At 37.9% G+C, this 22,965-nt stretch overlaps 1 protein-coding gene across 3 annotated transcripts in view; it reads right to left on the bottom strand.

Annotated features, from left to right (window-relative positions):
- Positions 1–22,965, bottom strand: part of BAZ1B (bromodomain adjacent to zinc finger domain 1B) — a 67,468-nt gene that overhangs the window by 15,205 nt on the left and 29,298 nt on the right. For all 3 annotated transcript variants that reach the window (XM_058569001.1, XM_058569002.1, XM_058569003.1), the window contains 7 exons: positions 16,349–18,050; positions 11,311–11,449; positions 10,398–10,531; positions 7,742–7,847; positions 6,118–6,216; positions 3,203–3,380; positions 1,365–1,547 (listed from right to left, as the gene is read on the bottom strand). In XM_058569001.1, the coding sequence (XP_058424984.1) occupies positions 1,365–1,547; positions 3,203–3,380; positions 6,118–6,216; positions 7,742–7,847; positions 10,398–10,531; positions 11,311–11,449; positions 16,349–18,050 (2,541 nt within the window). The remainder of the gene's footprint in view (positions 1–1,364; positions 1,548–3,202; positions 3,381–6,117; positions 6,217–7,741; positions 7,848–10,397; positions 10,532–11,310; positions 11,450–16,348; positions 18,051–22,965) is intronic.

Raw genomic sequence — 22,965 nt, 5'->3', positions numbered from 1 at the left:
TCAACTAAAAAAACAACCCAATTAAAAAATAGCCAAAGGACTCAAATAGACATTTCCCCAAAAAAGACAGACAAATGGACCATTAAGAACACAAAAGGATGCTCAACATCACTAATCATTAGGGAATGCAAATCAAAACCAAGATACCAATTCACACCCACTAGGATGAGTACTTTCAAAGAAACAGAACATAAGTGTTGGCAAGGATGTGGAGAAACTGGAACCCTTGTGCATTGCTGGTGGGAATGTCAAATGGTGTAGCTACTGTGGAAAACACTGTCAGTTCCTCAAAAAATTAAACAGAATTACTCTATGACCTAGCAATTCTACTTCTGGGTACACAACCAAAAGAACTGAAAGTAGCGAGTGGAGCTGATATTTGTACACCCATGTTCACAGCAACATTATTAAATGTGAGCGCAATCTGACTGCAGCATCTGTCACCCCACTGATCACCACAGTTGACTCGGCTGATCTAGCTGCCTAGGTAGGTATCCCCTTCCTCCCTCACCACTCTATGTGCATCCCTCCCAAAGCTGCCCACTTGGTCAAAGAGGGTAACCTTCCCCTATAGAGGAGGACTATTCTTCAGTCAAGGGTATACAAGTAGCTGTGCTCCCTTGCTAGGACCTCCGAACAAGCTCTCAAGGTCCACAGCAGCATTATGCACAACAGTCAAAAGGTAGAACTGACCCAAGTGTCCATCAACAGACGAATAAACAAAACATGGTCTATACACATAAAGGAGTATTACTCAGTCTTAAAAAGGAAGGAAATTCTGGCACATGCTACAACACAGATGAACTCTGAGGATGTTATGCTGTTAAATAAGCGAGTCACAAAGGACAAGTATTGTATGATTCCACTTATATGAGGTACCTAGAGTAGTCAAATTCACAGACACAGAAAGAAAATGCTGGTTGCTGGGGGTTGAGGTGAGAGCAAAATGGGTAGTTTAGTATTTAATGGGCATAGTTCCAGTTTGGGAAGATGAAAATGTTCTGGGGATGGCTGATGGTGATAGCTGAAGAACAGTGTGAATGTACTTATCGACACAGAACTGTACACATAAACATGATTAAAACGTTAAATTGTTCTTTTCATATATCTTACCACTACCTCTTAAAAAAAAGGAATCAGCTGTGGTAAAGGGAGAGTGGGCACTCTGACCCATTACCCAGCCCTAGAGGCAGGGCTGTGCTCCGCAGACCACTCTGAAAACCACCAAGTTTGGTCAAAGTGATAATAATGGAACATTGGCTCAGGGAACAGTGCTTATAGCATAAGCATAGGGTTAGACTATTTTAAAAATAGATCACACTCTTCTACACAGTCATAAAACTACATCTTCATTAACTAAATACCTTTGCTTCCTCTGCCATTTTTTTCTCTTCATCCACCTCTTCAGTCTTTGCTGAATCTTCGCTTTGGAGTTTTCTTCTCTTTTGCTTGGGAGCCATGAAGCCTTGAAGAAATTTCTTTATGACACTGGCTTGAAGGGCAATCACACATTCACCAAAATCCTTCAGTTTCTCTAGTGAGATCACCTAGAGAACATGATTTAAAAATCCGATTGAGTGAAAGGCCAAGAGAAAGATGAAAGGAGCCTATTCTCAACTAAATTCAAATCAACCTAGACCCAAATGGATCACATAACATTAATTTAAACTGGGTTCCTCAGTTCAATGCATGGCTTATGCATTTAAAAGTAGCTGACTACTTCCATTTCCCCGGTGAAGGATCCACTGGATGTTGAAACTTGCTCTACTTAAAGAAGTTACGAACTCACTGACTCACTCAATAATTGAGTACCTACTATGTGCAAATAAGACTCTCAAGGCAAAGGAAAACTGAGAAGGAAAATAAAAATTTACTGAGCTACTGGCTTACAAACTATATGCCAGGTAATATGCTTTACACACTTGATCTCATCTAAGCCTCATATTTATTTTACGGATGAGGAAACAGATGCTAAATCACTTTAATCCAAATCATGCTCTCAAATAGTGAACACCACCTTCTCAGTCACATAAAACATACCAATTAAAAGATATCATTTTATAACTACAAAGAGAAACAAAGACAACTGATGATAACCCAGTGTTAGCAAGGCGTGAGCCTGGGTTTGGCACAAAGTAGGCAACTGATAAATATCTGCTAAATAAACAAAAAAGTAAATGTAATATTTGAAATTGGCACAATTCCTTGGGTTGAATAATTCTTCAAAAAATCATTATGAACAATACAGATGTTTAAATCCTTTTTCCCAGGAAATATACCAAGAATTCACAACCAGACTAATTAAAAAGAAAAAAGTTGCATACATAATAATTTGCTAATTCTAACAGTCAAGAAATAGAAATACAAAAGCCTGACAGTAAAAGATTTATCGTATCAGCCCCATGAGTTATGATGTAACCCAAAGTGATATAAAGACTAAAAGGAAAGCATTTCTAAATGAGCAAAAATGGAGGGAAAAGATGCAACTGCTCATAAAAATCACAAAACTACTAAGACACATGCTATAATGCATATGAATAATTTGAAAAGACCCACAAATATTAATATGTTTGGAGTTACACGGACTTTGTTATTTAAAATCAGTAAAAAACATTTTACAATAATAACTGACAGAAAGTATTCTACAATCTTCCCTCTAGCTTTGATATCTAAACCTACCTAACGTGAGAAATGGGGTCTCTTGAATAGTTTCACCTTTATCATTTAAGGGTCCTTCTGAGCAGTAAATGACAGGACTATTAATGGGCCTTGAAATGTACCCATTGAACAGCCTGAGTGTTGCCCAACGTAAGCATAACTACTGAGCTGCTCAGGTGTAAATAAAGAATGGACAAATGCAGGATACACAAACGTTTCATACCTTAAAGCACAGGCATCATATGAGAATAGGTATGTTAAATAATGTTATGTGACTATGACTCCAGCACCGATTTTCACTCATCTTAATAGAAAAGCTCTTTGAACAAAGGTTCTGAGCCAACTATTAGATTTTTCTGGATACCAGAAGATGATAAAGGAAAAATATCATATGTACATAGAGAATTTTTGGTTCCATATGTGTCTTTCAAGATACACCCAAACATATGATTTCCACGGTCATCTGGGGAAGTCAAGAACAGTATCAGGGAACAATTCCATGAGTTTTCATGAGTAATAGATTTGTGTTTTCTTATGTTCTTACCCGAGCTTCAAATTCCGAAGTTTCTTCCACATAACCAAGTCCCCCCTTTTGTAACCTTGTTGCAACTTCAATGAGATCACTACGAAGGAAGTTTAAAAGCTCCTGGTTGCCATCACAGCATTTTAGACCCAAATTTGGCTTCCGGGCCAGATGAATGGAATGAATAATGTCCTGGTACCTAAAGAAGTTGGGGCAAAGGGGACGCAACATAAAGGAACTTTTGAGGATGGTCTATAAATTTCAATTACTTGAATGCCATGTTTTATTTCTAGAAGACTGACTTAGATCTTTTTCATCTCCCTCTGGTGTTTTTTAATAGACTGTTTCTTGCATAAATTTTCAAATTTCTCTTATGCTTGATTCATTTTAAAAACACACTTATTTTACTCTGTATTTGATAATTCCAGTATCTGAAGTGTGTTGCGTTTCCTAGCTCTCATTCACGTTACCTGGTTTGCGTATTTTTTGACTTTTTTACCATGAATTTCTTGGAATTTTATCTGTGGAAATTCTTTGAGGCGTGGTTTGAAGCTGTGCTCCTCCAGAGAGAATGTACATATGCTTATGTCAGGTGCCAGAAACTGCTACCAACCAGAGACAACTTTAAATCATCTGCCTGGAATTCTTCACAACACAGAAGAAACAAGAATTTGAGCTGAAAACCTACACAAGGACTTTCAAGTTCACTCTCGCACTAAACATTATTAACCCTTTGAGGTCTCAGCAATAAAGACTCCAGTAAGACTCTCTACCCTGAGTGGGCCATAAGCTACACTGTTGGCTTCTTACACCAAGATGAAAACTAAAGCTCAAGGTCAACTAAGTTGAGTACCAACTTCCCTTTTCGTTCTTAATGCGAGTTTTTAATATTATTTTCCTCTGAATACAACTTCACTGTGTCTCATTGGTTTTCTTAATTATAAAGGATTCTCCTTTTATTGCTTTCTAGATGCCACATCATTTTCCTTTCATTTTCTTCTTTAAGCATCATCTAGGAATATACTACCAGTTAAGATCTTTTTGGTCATCTCTAAAGAGTTTATTTCTAATTTTATTGCAATCTGATCAGAGAATGTATCCTGAAACTCTCTACTTTTTAAATCTGTTGCAATTGCTTTTGTGGCTCAGCCTATGATTTTTATAAATGTTCAATGGATATAACAAAAAACTCTGTTTCCAACTGACCTAGTATCTTTTTGCACTGTAAAAAAAATTTTTTATTGAGATACAATTGAGTGCACATCCTTTTATTTATATCCTTCATCACTTTACATATTTTCTTGTAAAGGGTATAGGTATTTTTGTTTTATAAATTTGAACCTCAAATGGTTTGTGACACATTATCCTATCCCCTTGGATCCCCAGAGGAAACAACTCAAATAACCAACAAGAAAATAGATAAATAAATTGGGGTACATTCACGAATACCACACAGATTCACAGAATAGTGTATACAAAGAAAAATGATGGAGTTCAGTTATAAAAAACATGGATGTCTCTTTAGTAAAATAATGCTGAGTAAACAGCAGTTTAAATCTCAAAGACTACATACTGCTTGATAGCCTTTAAAAAGTTAAAAAACCAAGCAAAACAAGGTTTTTTAAAAAAATGTTCAACAAAACCAAAGAAAAAAGTCTAAGATTTCCTTTTAATCTTGACAATCTCTAACCTTTTAATGGAAGGATTTATCTGTTCACATTTAGTGAATGGAACAAGTCTTTTCAATTCAACAAATGTGTCTATCAAATATTTTAACCAAACAGAAGGAACATCACAGAATTATAGTCCTTTGTGGTTCTGTGTATTGACACTTTCCCTTGTCTTTCTTAACTTGCCTAGTCACATCTGTATTAAGACAGCATGATACTAAATACAATTTTAACAAATTCAAGCATTGAGCAGTGGATGAAAACCAATATGATGTACCCATTATCACTCACAAAAGTTTGGCAAAGTCGCAGAGTAGGTACTGAATGGTATTTTCCTTCTCTCTTCAATCAAACCTAAATTCAACCATGAAAGCATGCAGTCAGATATTCAAGGTGGCCTTAAGCCAAAACGTTGTCCTGGCTTTGATAGAAACAATGAAGGACACTTAGCAAATCTAAATGGAGCTGATGCTAATTCTGCAGGGTTTTGTTTTGGGTTTTTTTTTTTTTTTTTGAGATATAATTCACATAACATTAAATTCATCATTTTAAAGCATATACTTTCAGTGGTTTTTATGTTGTGGAACCATCAAAACTACCCAATTCCAAAACATTTTCATCACCTCATAATGAAATCCCATACCCGTTAGCAGTCACTCCCAATTCTCCCCTTCCTCTAGCCCCTGACAACCACTAATCTACTTTCTGTCTCTACAGATTTGCCTCTTCTGGATGTCTCATACAAATGGAATCACAATATGTGGCTTTTTATGTCTGGCTTCTTCGACTCACCATAATGTTTTCTAGGTTCATCCACATTGTAGCATATATCAGTACTGCATTCCTTTCAATGGCTGAATTTATGGATATACCACATTTTGTTTATCTATCCATCAGCTGATGGACATTTAGGTTGTTTTCATTTTATGACCATTTTGAATACTGACAGGATACTCTTGAATACCAACTGGTGTGGAACTGCATTTGCAAGGCTGCCTGATTACAATGAGGCTTTCGGCTCGATGCATGGCATGCATTACTTAATGAATAATCCTGCTACCCTGTATATACATGATTTAAAAGCATATTTTTCCAAATAAGCATGAGGTGTCCAGAAAATACAAAGCAACAAGAACATAAAAGAGTTGCACACACTTTTATAAAAATTTACTTTAATAGCTTTTATGGATAAACAAAAAAACTCTATGATATTTATAATATCTAATGCTAAAGAAGAGATGTAAGAAGCAAGACGAAAATCCTCACCTCTTCTCTAGTCTCTCTTTAAGCTGACTTTCTCTTACTCCCTGAGGGTGAAGGCAATTTAGCAACTCATCCAGTTCCTTCTGACTATCACATAAAAACCTGTAGGGGCAAAACACATCTGATTAAAAATCTGAAAAAAAATCAAAGACTAAGAAAGGGATCTAGGGTTGATGGTGGGAGTTGGGAGAACAGAATTCCAAACTTGTTCATAAGTAGAACAAATAATTTACTGTTTCCATGAGGTCTAATGTTAACTTTAACCTAGGACATTGGAGCCAATGTTTCTTTTTTTTGTGTGTGTGAGATCAGCCCTGTGCTAACATCTGCCAATCCTCCTCTTTTTTTGCTGAGGAAGACTAGCCCTGGGCTAACATCTGTGCCCATCTTCCTCTACTTTATATGGGACGCCGCCACAGCACGGCCTGCCAAGCAGTGCATCAGTGCGCACCCGGGATCCGAACCGGCGAACCCCGGGCTGCTACAGCAAAGCGTGCGCACTTAACCTCTTGCGCCACCGGGCCGGCCCCTGGAGCCAATGTTTCTTACTAAAATATAGTTTAAGACAAATTTTATAAAGTTAATAGGCACGCTTGTCCATACACCTTCAAAGAGTAAACTTACATACAAAAAAAAAGACAAAAGGTCATTAAACCAAGGGTGATCCCAGCTAGGGCAGTGAATGCAATCTCAAAGTAGAAGGGACCTTCTCCAAACCTAGCTCCCTGCCTAAAAGCAGAATTGAAACAAAGGAAGATTAATGGCTATAGATACAATTTTTTATTCTTAAATTAATAAAGATGAAAATTCTAAACACTTCTATTCCCAAACAGACTGAAAAGCATTTCCAATGCTATGTCTATTTAAGATCTATCATATAACATACAAAGTAACAATGACAGGGGAGGATAAAGTTTCAAACCTTCAAAAGTTTCAAACCTTCAAATATATTCTTATCAAAAAATCAAGTCTAGGGGCCAGCCCCGTGGCTTAGCGGTTAAGTGCAGGCACTCCGCTACTGGTGGCCCGGGTTCGGATCCCAGGCATGCACCAAGGCACCGCTTGTCAGACCCTGCTGTGGTGGCATCCCATATAAAGTGGAGGAAGATGGGCACAGATGTGAGCCCAGGGCCAGTCTTCCTCAGCAAAGAGAGGAGGATTGGCATGGATGTTAGCTCAAGGCTGATCTTCCTCACAAAAAAAAAGAAAAAAATCAAGTCTGGGGGCCAGTGGCGTAGTGGTTACGTTCGCACGCTCCACTTTGGCAGCCCGGGATTCGCAGGTTTGGATCCCGGGCGTGGACCTACACGCTGCTTTATCAAGCCATGCTGTGGCACGCATCCCACATATAAAGTAGAGGAAGATGGGCACAGATGTTAGCGCAGGGCCAGTCTTCCTCAGCAAAAAGAGGAGAATTGGGAACAGATGTTAGCTCATGGCTAATCTTCCTCAACAGAAAGAAAAAAAAATCAAGTCTGCTCAGCAACAAGTTTACATATCCAAGAAATCAAAGTCACACAAAATGATCTTAATAGATAATCACTAACTCACTGGTGTTATTACATTAAATATTTTCCTAACCTTGCAAATGAAACAGAAAGAGCAGCCAGATGAATGCTCACATTACCATAGGTTCTGTCCTTGTTTGGGTATGGTGGTCTCTACAGCAATTTCTGTTGCTGGTCCATGTTGTGTGTTCATGCTTGCATTTTTGCCTAGGTTTGGTTTTTTACCTAAGAAAAATTTATACATTAGGCTGAATACAGTAAATATCCAATTCCTCGTTTTAAATCTAAGCAGTACACAGTGCCAAATCCAACAAACAGCACAGATGCTGCCTACTAAATATATCTACATGTACAACAGATGATAATTTCTCTTAAATAAATTACACACAGCACATTATCTGAGATATTTGCTCTCTATACAGTTGAATAATTGTACAGTTCAAAGTTCAAGAGTACTGCAAGTTACTATAGAGAGGGAGGACTAAATAACTCTTTATATCAAAGCAAATAAATAATTTATTCCTTGCACATGATGTTTAGCCAAAGGCATCTGTGGTGAAGTAGAGACAAGTGAAATACATAACTACTACAAACTTACCCCTGGAGGCTTCTAATGTCAAATACGATTAAGCTTTTTGTAAACCAGCTCCTATATACTAATGTATGATATTAAAATAGATAGATCTTAAGCCAGTATTTGAGGCCCTACCTAATACAACTGGTTCTCTCCCCTGCTCCCGTTCTCTTCCCTTTAACCTACCTACAGCATCTTCCCTGTAATAATAACACACAATCTTGTTTAGTCTCTTCAGTCAGGTAATTTTGAAGAGACCTTGCCATGCTGGAACTAGAAAACGTGAAGCAACAACACCCACCAGGATGCTCTAGAAGTGAAGAGATTTGGATGTCAATCTTCTCTCAGGTCACTGTGTGTACCTGATTTCTAACAACAACCATTAAGCTTTTGAAACACATTATAAAATCATAGTCCCTTATCCCATTGGGCTCTCTCCCAAGTCTGAAGATCTTGACTTCATATTTACTGCTCTCAAACATTAACTGCCCTCACCTGGGTATTTACAAAGTCTACCAAAACAAGATTTTTCTAAGTGCTACAACATAACACTTAATATAATTCAACATGCAAATGCCTTCAATTTGAAGTTTGGGGCTATATATTAATTTCCTTATTTAATATTTTTGTGAGTTTGAAGTTTGGGTTATGAGTTTCTCTAAAATGAAAGAAAACTACTTTTTTAAAAAAAATGGGGAGGGGCCAGCCTGGTGGCATAGTGGTTAAGTCCGCGTGCTCCGCTTTGGCGGCCCGGGGTTCGCCGGTTCGGATCCCGGGTGCACACTAACACACCGCTTATCAAGCCATGCTGTGGCAGGTGTCCTACATATAAAGTAGAGGAAGATGGGCACCGATGTTAGGCCAGGGCCAATCTTCCTCAGCAAAAAGAGAATTGGCAACAGATGTTAGCTCGAGGCTAATCTTTCTCACCAAAAAAAAAAAAGAAAGAAAAAAGGACTTCTCAAAGAAATATAATGATCTAATATTTAAGAAGCACTTTTCATTAGGTTATAAAAAGTAGAGCTGGAAGGAAGTTTGTGAATCACCTAACCCCGTGGTTTTCAACACGGAGTCATGTTGTCTCCCAGGGGACACCTGGCAATGTCTGGAGACATATTTGGTTGTCACTAGTGGCATCTAGTGGGTAGAGGCCAGGGATGCTGCTAAATATCCTACAATGTAAAAGACAACCCCCCACTACAAAGAATTATCTGGCCCCAAATGTCTAACACTGAGGTTGAGAAAACCTGATTCAACCTAACCATCTTTTAATTAAAAATCTTTTTCAATTTCTTTTTTGAAATATTTTATATATATATTCAATACAGTCATGTGTCGCTTAACAACAGCGATACGTTCTGAAAACTGCCTTGTCAGGCGATTTCATCATTGTGCAAATATCACAGGGTACACTTACACAAACCTAGATGGTATAGCTACTACACACCTAGGCTATATGGTACTAATCTTAGGGGACCACCGTTGTATATGTGGTCTGTTGTCAACTGAAACGTCGTTATGTGGCACATGACTACACACATGCTTCAAGAAAGAATATACATATACATTTAGAAAAGCATACTTTTGGATTTATTTCACAAAGTGAATACACCCATGTAACCAGAACCCAGATCAAGAAAAAGAACATTATCAGTGCCCCTTTATGACCTCTCCCATCACTTATTTTTAGTCAGATAATTGCCGTGTTTCTCCTCACTAGGATTTTGGTTAAATGACACTCAGGTGACCTTATCTGTCTTGTTTGCTATCTTGTATCACAGCACACGAAAAATTGGTTGCCACATAAGAGATGCTCCATAAATACTGAATAAATGAACTTTAAAAGTGGAAGAAGACACATAACTGCCTTCTTGACCCCCTTACCTCAGTTCCAGCCGTTGAGGTACCTACGAACAGATTTCCAAGGAACAAAGTTTGAAAACTACTTGTATAAAATCTAATACCCAAACATCCTGATATTCAAGCTCTTTAACTTTTTACACTATGCCTGGACCAAGTGGGTGATCAAATGGTTAGTTTCCTTCCTTCTTCTATGCATTTCACACCTCCTACCCTGCTCAAATACATCTACCTAAAAAGGGAATAAAGAAACTTTGCAAATGGAAAAGGTGACAGAGGAAAGACAGTCCTTAATATTGACCCTATTTGAGCAGCGTAAACTAACTCATAGATGTACATACTACGGGGACAGTAATCCTCGTCAGGAGAGTCTGCATGGTCTTTGCGGTGATGGTTGAATCGGTAGTCGATGCTGTCATGAACCCAGCCTTTTTCAATGAACAATCCTGGAACTTCGTCTGAGAAAAGCCAGTATCTACAAATCACAACCACATACTAATAAGATACTGATAGATCATGAGTGCAGGATGACTTTATTGTTGGGGAAGATGATTACAGATGATCACTGAACATTCAGACAGATACAAATTATAAAATAAAGCACAGAACACCAAAATTTTTAGAATTTGAGATTTGCTTAATACCTGTAATCTTTATAACGTCTAATATTTCTCTCCTGTAGCTTCCACACAAAGTATGCACTTAAAATATACGACCAGGGCCCGGCCCCGTGGCTGAGTGGTTCAAGTCCCATGCACTTTGCTTCAGCAGCCCAGGTTCACAGGTTTGGATCCCAGGCGCAGACCTACTCCACTCACCAGCCATGCTGTGGCAGTATCCCACATATAAAGCAGAGGAAGGTTGGCACAGATGTTAGCTCAGGGCCAATCTTCCTCAAGCAAAAAAAAAAAAAAAAAGAGGAAGCTTGGCAATGGATGTTAGCCCAGGGCAAATCTTTCTCAGCAAATAAAATAAAATACCCGACCATTTTTAAAGACCTCTATCTGGATTACGTTTCACCTATCACCATAATTTAAGCTTCATATTTGTGGTATCCGCAAGGACAGTGTCCTCTCGTATTTAACTCTGTAACCCTAGCATTTGGCACAGTAAATATTCAATAAATGTGTAATGAGCAATTCTGTTTCCAAAATCCACAAACAGGGAAGCTTGTCTATTCTTAGTACTTCAGACCGTTTCATAACTATTAAGAATACAATGGCCCTTAAAGATGACAAAAGTTTAATAACTCACCTATTATGGTTTCGATCGGTACCAATAGGAGTCCTACGCATGACTAGTTTTGCCTTGGCAATTCCCTCCTGGAAAGCCTTCTCAGCAGCTGCTTTGTGCTTTCGTACTCGTTCTTCTTCAGCTTCACGTTCCAGTTTCACTATTAAAGATAAGAAGAATCAACTAGACTTTTTTCTAGTAAATTCCACTCTTACAAATTAAATAAGATATGAAGTGAAAAGTGCCTGGTATAAAGTAGATTTTCATCAAACCTTAGTTTCCTTCTCCTAATTCTAATCTATTAAAAGAAATGACATATAAGGCAGCAATTTCTATCTGGTCTTCCTATGTTCTTTGAATTTTGGTGGTGTCTCAGTCATCAACTCAATGCAAAATCTTTTCTCTCCAAAATTTAACTTAGTAATTTTAATACCTAATTTTACTTTATTGATAATTTTAATTTTTAAATGTAACCTTAAAACGGTCCTTAAATGGAATTAATGGAAACATTTTCTGACAGGACCAATCACATGATCTTCAAAATAATACAGATGAATAAAACCAGAATAGCTATTTCAAAATAAAACATATTTGAGTCCTGAGAAATCTGATAGTAATTCAGCTTATTAGCCTTGGTGACAAGAAAAAAGAACTAAGCAAGCAAGGGCAGGGAAGCACTTGTGGATAATAACAATTATTGCATATTAAATACTATTTTTCAAGTTATTCAGCAAGTTACTATTGTTAATGATACCAAAAAAAAGGTTTTAATCAATTTGTTTCTGATCATTAATTATACAGGTCTATTCTATCTAGATAGAAATTTCCCTCAACAACAAAAGCAGCCCATAATCTTGCCTTTTAAGTTTTTCCATAACTGTCACAAATTTTGATACTCTTAAGCACAGAGCACTGCTATTTACAATATCAGAATTTTTAATGCTGATCCCCTACTGAGGACAACATCTACACTATCGTGAGAATCTGGAAAATGCATCAGTTTAAAGATGTTACTTTACAAAATTAAGACAAATCTCATTTATTTAAAACCAACATGATATTTGTTATCTTTAATACACAGTTTTCTAGCCTGAATGGAACTGTATGTTTGCAATAATAATTACAGTAGAGATCGTACAAAGGTAAATGATAAAAAGAGCAATGGCTAAACTGCAATAAAAAAAAAAAAAAGCTCCTTCTCCTGAGGCCACAAACAAGCAAAAAACAATCTAGGGCAAGTCATCAGAAGACCAAATTTAGCTCCAGAGGTTACAGCACTGAACTAGATATCAAAAGACCTGAACTCAAACTCAAATACTGGCCTTGGCAAAATATTAATATTCTTTGTCCCCTGTTTCTCTATATCAATAACAGAATATCATACGCCTTTCCTTTCTCCTGTATTAAGATAAATATAACACAAAGAGGAACACTTCAGAAACTCAAGAAGAAAACATTACATTTCAGGTAAAACACAGCTGAAGTGTGATATATATAAAGTTAATCTACACGCTGTTTTATTTGGAATGCAATTATACTGTTTTTATTTTTATTTTTTTGTTTGTTTAATTTTATTTATTTATTTTTCCCCCAAAGCCCCAGTAGATAGTTGTATGTCATAGTTGCACATCCTTCTAGTTGCTGTATGTGGGACGCAGCCTCAGCACGGCTGGAGAAGCGGGGCGTCGGTGCGCACCCGGGATCCGAACCCGGGCTGCCAGCAGCAGAGCGCGCGCACTTAACCACTAAGCCACGGGGCCGGCCCAATTATACTGTTTTTAAAATTGGAAAGTACATACATACACATACATACCCACACACACTGTGTATGCACATATATATATATAAACATTTCAATGGCCTTAAGTAGTGTAAACTAAAATGTTTTAAAAGATATATATTTCTAATGAAAGAACTACTAAAGTAACAAAGTTGTTTGACTTAACTTACAATCTCTCACACATAATTTAAGACTGTTTCTAGGTATCTATCTGTCTAATCCATAGCATCCAATTTTGACAAATAAATGGTTTTTACCATCTTCGTTTCATAAGCTGGAAACTTTCATAAGGTTGGAAACTATAACAGTGATCAAAATAGCTTAGTCTCCCCCCCCCCCAAGCCCCAGTAGATAGTTGTATGTCACAGCTGCACATCCTTCTAATTGCTGTATGTGGGACTCAGCCTCAGCGTGGCCAGAGAAGTAGTGCGTCGGTGCACAGCCGGGATCCGAACCCGGGCCGCCAGCAGTGGAGCGTGTGCACTTAACCGCTAAGCCACGGTGCCGGCCCCAAAATAGCTTAGTCTTAAAGACAAAAAAACTTAATAAACTTAGTTGGTTTATTGTGGGTAACAGCACCTCAAACTAACTTTGTGTACACTGTACGGATTCATCAAATAAGTAAATACTGATATTGATGGGTGCCAGGATTCTCAGGATGCCAAGAAGGGAGATACAAATATAGAATGAACCCTTGGGTGTCGACATTTACTTAGGAATAAATTTAATAAAAGAAATACAAAATTTATACTCTAAAAACTACAAAATATTGTTGAGAGAAATTAAAGATCTACATAAATGGAAAACACTCATGTTCATGGATCAGAAAACAAAACACCATTAAGATGGCAATACTCAAAACTGATCTACAGATTCAACACAATCTGTATCAGAATCCCAGCTGGCTTTTTTGTAGAAGTTAAAAGCTGATTCTAAAATGACTATGGAATTGCAAGGAACCCAGAACAGCCAAAACTATCTTGAAAAAGAACAAGTTTAGAGGATTCACATTTCCCCACTTCAAAACTTATTACAAAAGCAACAGCAATCAAGACACTGTGGTATTGGTATAAGGACAGATGTACAGATCACTGGAATAGAATTGAGAGTCCAGAAATAAATCGATGTGTCTACAGTCAAATGATTTTTGATAAGGGTGCCAATATCTGAGACATCACTGGATAGCCACATGTGAAAGAATGAGGTTGGACCCTTACCTCAGACCATACACAAATATTAACTCAAATTGAATCAAAGACCTAAATATAAGAGCTAAAACTGTAAGATTTTTTAGAAGAAAACATAGTGGTAAATCTTCATGACACTGGATTTGACAACAGATTCTTAAATATGACACTAAAACCACAAGCAATCAAAGAAAAAATAGATCAATTGAACTTCATCAACATTTTTAAAATTTTTGCTTCAATGGACACTATCAAGAAAGTGAAAACACAACACACAAAATGGGCGAAAATAGTTGCAGATCGTATATCTGATAAAGGATTTGTATCTAGACTACATCAAGACCCTTTCGGGCCGGCCCCGTGGCTTAGCGGTTAAGTGCGCGTGCTCCGCTACTGGCGGCCCGGGTTCGGATCCCGGGCGCGCACCGATGCACCACTTCTCTGGCCATGCTGAGGCTGCGTCCCACATACAGCAACTAGAAGGATGTGCAACTATGAGGTATAGCTATCTACTGGGGCTTTGGGGGGCGGGGGGAAGGAGGAGGACTGTCAATAGATGTTAGCTCAGAGCCGGTCTTCCTCAGCAAAAAGAGGAGGATTAGCATGGATGTTAGCTCAGCGCTGACCTTTCTCACCAAAAAAAAAAGAAAGACTTGCTCACACACATAAAAAAAGGACCCTTTCAACTCAATAATAAAAAGACAAATAACCCAATTTGAAAAAGGGGAAAAGATCTGAAATAACATTCCTCCAAAAAAGATATACAAATGACCAATGGGCACATGAGAAGATGCTTGACATCATCAGTCACCAAGGAAATGTATATTAAAACCACAATGAGATACTAATTCACAATCACTAGGATGGCTATAATCAGAGAATCATATAATAGCAAGTGTTGTAAGGTCACAGATAAGTGGAGAAATCAAAACACTCATACACTACTGGTAGGAAAGTAAAATTGTGCAGCCTCTTTGAAAAACAGTCTGGCAGTTCCTTAAACAGTTAAACATAGTTACTATATGACCCAGCAATTCCATTCCTAAGTATATAAGAGAAACGAAAACACATGTCCACACAAAAACCTGTATTCCAATGCTTGTAGCAGCATTGTTCACAATAGCCAAAAGGTGGAAACAAACCAAATGTCCATCAACTGATGAATGGATCAACAAAATGCAGTATATCCAAATAACGGAATATGATTCAGCCATAAAAAGGAATGAAGTACTGAAACATGCTACAACATGGATGAACCTTGAAAACATTAGGCTAAGTGAAAGAAGCCAATCACAGATCACATATTTATTATACGATTCCATTTATATATGTCAGAACACGCAAATCTATAGAGAGAGTAGTAGACCAGTGGCTGCTCAGGGCTAGGAAGGATGGGTAGATGGGGTGATGATAGCTAAAGGGTTCAGGGTCTCTTTCTGAGGTAATGAAAATGTTCTAAAATTGACTGTGATTAAGTTCGCACAAATCTATAAATATATTTTTAAAACTGAATTATACACTATAAATGGATGAATTGTATGATGTATGAATTATTTCTTAAAGTTGTTTTTTAAAAAGTTCAGATGTGATAATGTTATCAAAGCTCAAAATTTTTATGTTCTTACATCTTAATAAGAGAAAGACTAATATCTGAGTTCGCTGTGTGCTGAGGGTTTCAAATACCTTGTCATTCAATTGTTATAACAATCTTAACAAGCATATGAGGAAACTGAGGCATGGATAACTAACTTGCCCAAAGGAATACAGCTAAGTCAGAGGCAGAGTCTGAACTCATGTCAGCAATTCCCAAGTCATATGTTATTTCCACCATGCCTATTTGTGGATTTGGTCCATGACTAAACCCACAAAAGATGCCAACATGACGTTAACCCAAGTCAAACTACCATTAACTGCAGAATGCCAGGCTGAACACTCCTGCGAGAATATTACCTACCTAATAGAGTCTGGGCTATTATATACAAAAATAACTAGACAGTTATGACAAAGAGAGACTCTACCCTTACCTTTGCAATTTCCTTCCTTTTACTATCTTCTAAACGCCTTCCCCTTTTCTCTCAACACAAGATTTTACCTTTCATTTCTCTCTCCTGGATTTCCCGCTCCTTCTTAGCCTGAATGGCAAGCAGCCGTCTGCTCTTCACAGCACTAATCATGTCCTCAGCTTCCGTATCTACTTGGGGCTCAAACTTCACAACTTCTTTTCTCCTATCAGTTTTGCCTAACCCATTCTCCTCTTTTCCATTTTCTTTATTTCTGGCTTCCATTTCTTTCCGTTTCTGTTTCTCTGCTCTCTTCTTATCATTTTCTTCCTTCAATACAGCAAGCCGTTCCTTCCACAACTCTGCAGACATCTGCTGTCTGGTTTCCATGTGGTCTTGCACTGAGTATGTCATGAGAATCCGGTGGCAGAGTGCTGTCAAGATCTGTAGCTTCTCTTCTGATGTTAGTTCAAAAAATTCAGAGGTCTCCAGCTTCTCTAGGAACTCATCTTGTACCTCATTGTCCTCAAATGGTGCTGAATCTTTATTATCATCTGTGTCTGAGCCCTCACTTTCTTCCTGAACATCAGATTTGCGCAAGCAGAGCCGCACCAGCTCTGAAACAGAATGCAAAGTCAGAGGGATTTCCGACAGCTTCATTCCCAATTCACCATAGTCTTCTGCTATTTCATCTTGTAATAAGGTCTGTAAGAGGATGACCAATACTCTATTCAGATATAAAAAGCCACCCTTTTCTGCACTCAAGGCTTCCATAAGGGACACAGCAGTAATAGGATACTGAGCATCTGGTAATAGCAGCCCAGAGTAACAGCTCAAGAACTCCACCACCATGGCCACATCCCCAAAGAGTGTGTTGGGCAGCCCTTCAGGGGTATCCACCAATCTAAATGCTGGAAGGTTTTTACCAGTTAACTCTTGGTCCTCGTACCGCTTCTGTTTCTCTAGTCTCTCGAGCATTTCTTTCTCTCTCCGCTCCTTGGCTTTTTCCTTCAACTTTTCTTTTAGCTCTTCTCGTTTCTTTTTCAAATATTCCTTGCGTTGTTCTTCAGACATAGAGGCCCACCTCTTTTTGTGCTCTAGAAGCTCAAAGCGTTTTTGAACAATATTCCGCAATTCTTCTGGGAGACGAGCTCTATCTTCACTAGAGAGGAGACGAGCTGTTTTGGAGATAACACAGGACAGGGCACTCTTCTTGTCCTCCCTGTCTTTGTTTTCTTTGTAGTAGGCAATAAGGTGTAGGGCAGCAGGAGGCAGATGTTTATGAGGTTTACTAGATGACCTAGGTGTACCTCCAGAATTCCGTGGGGCTCGTGTCATCTTCTGAGTGCCTTTGGCCATATCCAACAAAGTCATCTGCTTCATTTTGGTTTTAGGAGTCTTCAACCCCTTTTTGGGAGATTTGGAATTCCCTGTGGATTTCTGTCCATTCAGGATGCCTTTGCTTCTGCCCTTTGCTTTCAAAGGTTTGTCACTGTGCTTTCCTGATTTCTTGGCAGGTGGGCCTTTCTTAGGAATGTGAAAGTTAGCATGTAGTTTGTTGGGTGACATGATCTTCATCACTTCTTCCAGATGCTCTTCTGGAGACTTGGAATTCTTTGAGTTCTTCACTTTGAGTGGTGAGCCATTCAAGGATTTCTTCAAGTGGACATGACACCATAATTTAGGATTTAGTGGTGAACTCAGAGAAGAGTTGTCTGTCTTAGATTTCTTTGAGGGCTTCCTGTCTGGGGATCCAGTATTCTTCCTCTTAGTAGAAGGGTTGAGAGTCATGTACTAGAATTTAAGAACAGGAGCAAAATTAATTTTAAAAACTAATTTAAAGAAGCACTAGTTAAGCATCCTAACTTTTCCCCAGCTATTCAAGCAAAGCTATATATTTGTTTCTCCTCATAGACACTATGTCCCTGAAAAAACAAATATGTGAATGTTAGCTAATGTTTTAGCCATATCAACACAAAATTCTCTTGATACCCAGACTTAAAAATCTATACTCTGGGGCAGGCCTGGTAGCATATAAGCTCACGCACTCCACTTTGGCAGCCCCGGGTTCAGAGATTCAGATCCCGGGCACGGACCTATGCACCACTCATCAAACCATGCTGTGGCGGCATCCCACAGAGAAAATAGAGGAAGACTGGCAACAGATGTTAGCTCAGGGCCAATCTTCCTCACCAAAAAACAAACAAACAAGGAAAATCTAAAACTGTCACAACCAAGAGGAGGCTAAAGAAATATGATGAGTAATAAAATGCAATACATTAAAAAAAATTCTAGGGGGCCAGCCCCATCGCGTAGCAGTTAAGTGTGCGCGCTCCACTGCTGGCAGCCCAGGTTCGGCTCCTGGGCACGCACAGATGCACCACTTGTCAGGCCATGTTGTGGCGGCATCCGACATAAAGTGGAGGAAGATGGGCACAGATGTTAGCCCAGGGCTAGTCTTCCTCAGCAAAAAGAGGAGGATTGGCATGGATGTTAGCTCAGGGCTGATCTTCCTCACACACACACACACAAAAAAATTCTATACTCTAATATTAGAGTATAGATACTCTATATCTATAGATATACATATAGATAGATATACATATATCTATAGATATAGATATAGATATACAAGAATATTAGATATTTTTGCTATGCAACTAGTTTTCTCTATATATAGATTAGCAGTTCTTAAATACTTTAATGAAATCTGTGAAGCCTTTCCCCAGAAACAACATACAAAATTATGCATACAATTTCAGAGTCCATCCATGGATCCCAGATTAAGGATATCAGATCTAGACAACGGCAACATCTGAAAAATTTTAAAAAATATTGCTCGAGATAGGACTGGATTTTTATTCTTTAAACCTTTGTTTCAACTGGGGGTATTCTATGCTTTTAAGTAGAAAGTAAATTACTTATGTATTTTTGTCTAAATTCAGAAGCATATTTTCTTATTAAAAGTATCAGTGAGTACGCTAACGACAACAAAAACGTTGCTCACAAATAAGGAGCCCTCCTGACCCTAACTCCTGGGTTCCTCAGACTCCTCTTTGTCCTTTCCCCACATCTCAAGAATTCATTCCTATGAATACATGACTAACTATAAGCCCTCTAAATTCTCAATTTCATACAATTCTCTCTTTGACCATCCCCTCACATCTTTCAAATTCACTCCCTCTAGTACCCCAACTCTGCAATCCTTCAATCCCACCAGGACTTTAAATCCATTAATTCTATCACATTTGCACCAAACTCACTTTCTTATCTTTCTTTACCCAGATTAAATTCCACAGTCCATCATTATAATCAATCCTGCATAAACCTATGGTCCCCTTGTCTCTTCTATTCTATCTAGTTACTCCTGGCCTACACATGCTCAGCTTAAGCATGACTAGAACAGAAGATACAATAACAGTGTGTGGTCTTGCTGGAAATTCATAACCAGGTCCCTCAAATGGGTCTTGAATGCCATCCAGCAATCACAGTATATTCCCTTACACCATTCACTTGCCCACTGTCCTAGACATACATCTCCTCCTCAAACCTCCACTTTATCCCCATCACGTAGAATTAGAAAATAGGTTATAACTCAGTCAACTTGTCATAATGCCACTGTTTCTATTTAAATGTGTATTTAAAAAAACAAAAACACACTGTTGCTTTTGATGCTTTAAAGAATATAATTACAACGAAAACAGCCTGGCAGCTAAAATGCAAACTAAATGAAATAATAACCAAGCAAGGCAAAAGTATAACCAATTTCAAAAAAATTTCTTGTTTCAAGTATTAGGAGAAAGCCTAGACAACCTCTAGAATACTTGATTTCTATTACCAAAAGCAGCTTAAGCACATAGAGGGCACTCAGAGACTTGCTGAACTTAATTTCAGGTTTCTGAGTGGAAAGGGACTAACTTGATAAAAGCAACATGTAAAGAAGCAGTCTGCAGGCAGTGGGTAAGACAGGTTAGTGTGAGATGAGACTGTAGACAAGGAAACAGCTAAAGACTATCGAATACAAAATTATGAGCCCCTTTAAAAAGACCATATCGGGAAACGGCTATGGTTTCCAGAGATGATACAGAAGAACACCTATGCTCTTGTTAGGAGTCAACAAACAAGTACAGTATAATTTAATAAGCTGTACTTAAAATGCCAAATAAGATTTAAACAGTAAGGACGTAATCATCAGAGAAACAAATTCACAGAACCAAGGCAGCACAAGAGGTAGAAATATGATCTGCAACGAATGAGTGGGCTATACTTAACAAATCTTTCCTCTGGCTAAGTTCTCTAACTTTAAAGGCCAATCTTCCTTTTAAGAATTACAGACAACTGCAGGTTACTGTTCCTCTAGCTGGCTGTTTTTATTGCCTGACTAAAACTGGATATTCTGTTCCCCAATTATCATCCTCTGTATGGGCTGAGAAAGAGGTTTCATGGATTACAGAACATAAACACTATCTGTGACTCAGGGGATACTTTCCCCAGAAGGAGAATATCCCAGTTCCAGTTCCCCAGAACTAAATTTTAAAATGTTAAAAAGAATAAGCAAAGATAACTTATGTAAGATTCCATTCTCTTCATGGACAGTAATAGTACCAATACTCCAAAGAGAACAATATTTCAAAGACCATACTGCAAATCATAGAGTAAGACCCAACACTACTCTGGCAGGAATTAATATCTTCCAAAAGTTAACCACCTCCCTCTTCGGATAGCTTGGAAAATCTTCAGAGTACAGACATAACTTAGAAGCACTGTATTATGCAGAAATGATGCAAGAAAGAGCTGGGATGGCTTAGCCATGAGAGGGTCCAGCAACCCACTTTTATTTATAAGGTGTGTTTTTTGCCAAGCCACACCATATGATTTTTTTTCCTTAAAAATGAAAGAAATTAACTCACCCAACCCCCTCCCAACAGGCCGGCTCCCCGCGTGAGCAGTCCTTCAGTAACTGGATCATCTCAGCAAAGGGCATACAGGGCAGTCACAGCCAAATGGGAGCCGGCATGGCTGGACTCAGGGGGATCTGAAAAAGTATAAAACCACTTATATGCTAAGGGTGTCCCCTATCCCCAATTCAGCATAAGTAATCTACTAGAGTAGTGCATAGGGAGGGAGAAAAGAATGGACATCTGGATTAATAAGATTATACAGATTTTCGGCAAAGGCCCTTCCTAACCGCTAAACAGGAAAAAAATGTTTATGAATGTCTCAGCAACATAAGAGGGTATAAGTAAAATAGTGTATACAATTCTGTACTTGTTCCCTGTCACCTGGAACAAACCACCACCACAAATAGAGAAATCTAATAAATAAGAGAAAAATGAAGAAACTTTATTTAGAGCAGCTCATTCAGATGCTAAATTTAACTTAACAGTAAACAGTAAGAACCCTAAATTAGAAAACTATGGCAATTCCGATTCTTATTTCACTCTTCTCATTCACCCAAAAAACCATGTTAGGACTTTCAGGCAACATTCACATAGTGGGGCTTGTCTCAATCTCTAGATGCCTTTATCAGCAAATTTTTTAAATGTGTTACTATAAAATATTTTTAAGTGCTTTGAAAATTAATATAATTTATTTTTCAAGTACTTCTGCTCTAGTCTCTAACTCATAAACAAACTTCAAGAGCCAAAATTTATTTAAAGAAAAATCTTAGAGCTATGAGCACTAACTTGAAACATCAGTTATTAGGAGGGATAAGAAACATCTTTTAAAATATCTAACAATTAATATCACTAGTAATGAGCCAAAATTACATCATGTGCCTTCTGTTATGACTGAGAATACATTAATTCTGTGGTGTTTCTACCAAAAATTCATAGCCTGAAATTAATCACGAGGAAATAAACCCAAATTGAGGAGCATTATACAAAATAATTGGCTTATAGAGCCAATGGCCTAGTGGTTCAAGTTTGGCACTCTCACCCCTTCAACAGCCCGGGTTCGGTTCCCAGGCGCAGAACCACACCACTTGTCTATCAGTTGCCATGCTGTGACAGCAGCTCACATAGAAGAACTAGAAGGACTTACAACTAGGATATACAACTATGCACTGAGGCTTTGGGGAGGGGAGAAAAAAAAAAAGATTGGCAACAGATGTTAGCTCAGGGCAAATCTTCCCAGCAAAAATAATAATAATTGGCTTGTATTCTTAAGAAATGTTAAGGTTTTTGAAAGACAAAGAAAAGCAGAGTGACTGTTCCAGATTAGAGGAAACTAAAGAGACATAACAAGTAACTGTAATACATGATACTACATAGGATCCTATTAAAACCAAAACAAATTTTTTTTGGCTAAAAGGACATTATTGGGACAACTGGCCAAATTTCAGTAAGAACTGTAGATCAGATAATAGTATTGTTTCAATGTTAATTTCCTGATTTTAATAACCATACTATAGTTATGCTAGAAAATATCCTTGTGTTTAGGAAACAAAATATTCAAGTATTTTGTAAAAGGGCATCCTGTCTTACAGCCAACCCTCAAATGGCTCAGAAAAAAATAATTTGCGTGTTTGTAAAGAGAGAAAATAATAAAACAAATGTGTTAAATAGTAACATTTGAGGAATCTACTTGAAGAGTACACGGAAATTCTTTAAAGTATTTTTTCAACTTTTCTGTATGAAATTATTTCAAAATAAAATGTCTTTATTTATTTATTTATTTATTTTTGTGAGGAAGATCAGGCCTGAGC

The sequence above is a fragment of the Diceros bicornis genome, chromosome 26 (assembly GCF_020826845.1).
Source record: "Diceros bicornis minor isolate mBicDic1 chromosome 26, mDicBic1.mat.cur, whole genome shotgun sequence".
Lineage (NCBI taxonomy): Eukaryota > Metazoa > Chordata > Mammalia > Perissodactyla > Rhinocerotidae > Diceros > Diceros bicornis.
The sequence above is the reverse complement of the archived record's forward strand: the minus strand, read 5'-3'. Positions and strand labels throughout refer to the sequence as shown.